At 41.6% G+C, this 4,632-nt stretch overlaps 1 protein-coding gene across 1 annotated transcript in view; it reads left to right on the forward strand.

The window, feature by feature from the left end:
- The window catches only part of mcm7 (minichromosome maintenance complex component 7), a gene marked incomplete at its 5' end in the record, with an annotated part of 7,159 nt that extends 3,742 nt beyond the window's left edge, over positions 1-3,417 (forward strand). The window contains one exon of the mRNA XM_056238846.1: positions 3,064-3,417. Within this exon, the coding sequence (XP_056094821.1) occupies positions 3,064-3,271 (208 nt within the window). The remainder of the gene's footprint in view (positions 1-3,063) is intronic.
- Positions 3,418-4,632: the final 1,215 nt, after the last annotated feature.

Raw genomic sequence — 4,632 nt, forward strand, 5'->3', positions numbered from 1 at the left:
TCACCTCTACTTCACCTCTACTCCATCTTTACTCCACCTATACTCCACTTCTATTCCATCTTTACTCCACCACTACTTCATCTCTACTTCACCTCTACTTAATCTCTACTTCACTTCTACTCCACCTCTACTTCACCTATACTCCACTTCTATTCCATCTTTACTCCACTACTACTTCATCTCTACTTCACCTCTACTTAATCTCTACTTCACTTCTACTCCACCTCTACTTCACCTATACTCCACTTCTATTCCATCTTTACTCCACCTCTACTTCATCTCTACTCCACTTCTACTCCACCTCTACTTCACCTTTACTCCACCTATACTCCACTTCTATTCCATCTTTACCTTACCTCTACTTCACCTCTACTCCATCTTTACTCCACTTCTACTTCACCTCTACTCCATCTTTACTTCACCTCTACTTCACCTATACTCCACTTCTATTCCATCTTTACTCCACCTCTACTTCACCTCTACTTCACCTATACTCCACTTCTATTCCATCTTTACTCCACCTCTACTCCATCTTTACTCCACCTCTACTTCACCTATACTCCACTTCTATTCCATCTTTCCTTAACCTCTACTTCACCTCTACTCCATCTTTACTTCACCTCTACTTCACCTATACTCCACCTCTACTCCATCTTTACTTCACCTATACTCCACTTCTATTCCATCTTTACTTAACCTCTACTTCACCTCTACTCCATCTTTACTTCACCTCTACTTTACCTATACTCCACCTCTACTCCATCTTTACTTCACCTCTACTTCACCTATACTCCACCTCTACTCCATCTTTACTTCACCTATACTCCACCTCTACTCGATCTTTACTTCACCTCTACTTCACCTATACTCCACCTCTACTCCATCTTTACTTCACCTCTACTTCACCTATACTCCACCTCTACTCCATCTTTACTTCACCTATACTCCACTTCTATTCCATCTTTACTTAACCTCTACTTCACCTCTACTCCATCTTTACTTCACCTCTACTTCACCTATACTCCACTTCTATTCCATCTTTACTCCACCTCTACTTCACCTATACTCCACTTCTATTCCATCTTTACTCCACCTCTACTCCACCTCAACTCCATCTTTACTTCACCTATACTCCATCTCTACACTACCTCTACTTCATCTCTACTTCACCTCTACTCCATCTCTAATTCATCTCTTCTCCACCTCTACTCCACTTCTATTCCATCTTTACTTAACCTCTACTTCACCTCTACTCCATCTTTACTTCACCTCTACTTTACCTATACTCCACCTCTACTCCATCTTTACTTCACCTCTACTTCACCTATACTCCACCTCTACTCGATCTTTACTTCACCTCTACTTCACCTATACTCCACCTCTACTCCATCTTTACTTCACCTCTACTTCACCTATACTCCACCTCTACTCCATCTTTACTTCACCTATACTCCACTTCTATTCCATCTTTACTTAACCTCTACTTCACCTCTACTCCATCTTTACTTCACCTCTACTTCACCTATACTCCACTTCTATTCCATCTTTACTCCACCTCTACTTCACCTATACTCCACTTCTATTCCATCTTTACTCCACCTCTACTCCACCTCAACTCCATCTTTACTTCACCTATACTCCATCTCTACACTACCTCTACTTCATCTCTACTTCACCTCTACTCCATCTCTAATTCATCTCTTCTCCACCTCTACTCCACTTCTATTCCATCTTTACTCCACCTCTACTTCACCTATACTCCACTTCTATTCCATCTTTACTCCACCTCTACTCCACCTCAACTCCATCTTTACTTCACCTATACTCCATCTCTACACTACCTCTACTTCACCTCTACTTCATCTCTACTTCACCTCTACTCCATCTCTAATTCATCTCTTCTCCACCTCTACTCCACTTCTATTCCATCTTTACTCCACCTCTACTTCACCTCAACTCCATCTTTACTTCACCTATACTCCATCTCTCTTTTTTTTTATTTTTTTTTTTATTTAAGTCAAACATACATACAAACCAACAGAGTGCAGCAGTGAGCAATCTTGTAAATCCATAATTCCAGAAGTGACAAAGTGATTTAAGTGTTTGATCTAAGTGTGTATGTGAGCGGGTGTGGGTATGTGTATGTGTGTGTATGCGTAAACAGAGTAACTATTTATTATCTATTACCATTGTCATTACCATCACCACCCCACTCCCCACTACCACCACACTGCCAATATTGTGTTGGTCGATTTTTATTTCCATCCTTCCTCCGATGTAACAATTGCCATTGTCAATCCTGCACAAAGTAAAAGATGATATAAGAGAACCTTCCCCCACATCTCATCAGTCCCTATCTTTCCCTAATTATTATTATTATTATTTTTTTTTTGTGTTATGTGCAATGTCTAAGGTGCATTAAAAGAGGGAGTACAGTGCGAGAGTGTCTCAAATTGGGACAGAGATGCTGTCCCGTTGAAACCACTTCTCGCCTGTCTTGGTGTTTAAGTTTTCCATACATATTCCTTTTTTTTTTTTTTTTTTATGTTGTGTTGCATTAAAAGCCCATGAAGAGATAAGGGGGGAGTTATTGCAGTAGTGATGACAATGACACTTAATTCCAATACAGCATTGACAATGGCAAGATTAATGATAATAATAATGATAATAATAATATTAATAATTAATGACAATGATGGCAGTGGCGACCGCAATGCTCTATACTCCATCTCTACACTACCTCTACTTCACCTCTACTCCATCTCTTCTTCTCAACTCCACTTCTAATTCATCTCTACTCCACCTCTACTTCTTCTTCTCTACTCCACCTCTACTTCACCTCTACTCCACCTCTACACTATCTCTTCTTCTTCTCTACTCCACCTCTACACTATCTCTTCTTCTCTACTCCACCTCTACTCCACCTCTACTTCACCTTTACTTCACCTCTACACCTCTACTTCTACTCCATCCAGTGACTTCTACTGATCACTGGAGCGTCTCAGAAACAGTTAAGCACATGATCAGTGGAGCATCTCCCAGAATGCTCTCTGTCGTCCTCAGGGCTCAGCGTCCGGCGGATGTGATCTTCTCTCTGCTGCGGGAGCTCTCCGGCGAGGGTTCGGCCCGATCCGTGCGGATGAACGAGGCGGAGCAGCGCTGTGTGTCGCGCGGCTTCACTCCGGCCCAGTTCCAGGCCGCGCTCGACGAGTACGAGGAGCTGAACGTGTGGCAGATCAACCAGGCCCGCTCGCGCATCACCTTCGTGTGACCCGCTAACCTCCGCTAACCGCTAACCCTCCGCTGACTCGTGACTCTGACTCACCCGTTTCTGCTTCTCCCGCTAATGTGGAAGGAGCAAGTTTGGTCCGTTTTGCTTTTTAATCTGTTATTTCTGAAATAAATGCTGTAAATAGATGATCTTTGTGTTTCGAGTCTGTTTGTAAAGGTGATTTACAGTCATTCCTGCAGGTCTGATGCAATACTGACGCGAGCAGAACATGAGATGTTTGTCAAAAAACTTGTTTTAAATTTTGACTGAGTAAAGCAATCACTTTGTTTTCTTCCCTGAATATTGTGCAGCTGTTTTACTGCAGTTCATTTCCTCTGGTTACTAAGTGATCTTTCTGTTGGGATTGAGTTTAGAACTAGTAATATTTAAATTATATTCAACTACATGATTCATTTTCTAAATGCCACACATCATTAGGCTCATATCAAACCTCATGTTTCTGTGGTCTCTTTATTTTTGGAAAAAAATTTTAAATTTAGATATTTAACTAAAACCACAATCTTGTGTTCGTCAGGTGGTAAAAAGCGAGAAATGCCTCAATTTTAAATCGTCTGCTCTCTCTCTCTCTCTCTCTCTCTCTCTCTCTCTCTCTCTCTCTCTCTCTCTCTCTCTCTCTCTCTCTCTCTCTCTCTCTCTCTCTCTATATATATATATATATATATATATATATATATATATATATACACACACACATACACATGTATATAAATTAACTTTTTTTTTTAAGAATAGTGTAAGGGGTTGAGGTAGAGGTCTTCACGGGTCCACTTGGATCCGAAAACCCGAGGTCCGACCCGAGCGGGTTCGGGTCCAAAACTCCGACGAGTGTCTCGGACACGGGTCGGGTTCGGTATTAGTGGCCTCGGGTCTCGGGTAATTTAAAATAAATATGCCTTTTCCAAATGGACCCGAGAAGACCCGAATTCTTTTAAACTATGTTGGGCATTTAAGAAAATTGCAGTATTTAAAACAACTCTGACACTTTTTCTAAGTGAGAGAGCGAATCCGCGCTTCTGCGTGCACATGGGCTATCAGCATAAGCACGGTTGCCTCCGCATTTACTCAGTCGCTCGCTCCACATAAACCAACCCCTCCCTTTGCCAAGAAGAACTAGTGCGCCATCATGTGGATGGATGTTTGACTAAATGCAAGTATTTGAATTGTCGTTTAGCCAGGCCTGTCAATCAATTTTAAAAATACGCGACACTGTCAGAAAACCATGGAGGCGATAACAGACATTGCGAAATATGTCAGGGAAAACGAATGGTGGTTCTAATCATCGTATGGTCCGGTAAATAACATTATGCCAAATGTTATAGGACGTAATGGGTTACAGTGAT

This window comes from Rhinichthys klamathensis, unplaced genomic scaffold (assembly GCF_029890125.1).
Source record: "Rhinichthys klamathensis goyatoka isolate OS25496 unplaced genomic scaffold, OSU_Roscu_1.1 h1tg000545l_1, whole genome shotgun sequence".
NCBI lineage: Eukaryota > Metazoa > Chordata > Actinopteri > Cypriniformes > Leuciscidae > Rhinichthys > Rhinichthys klamathensis.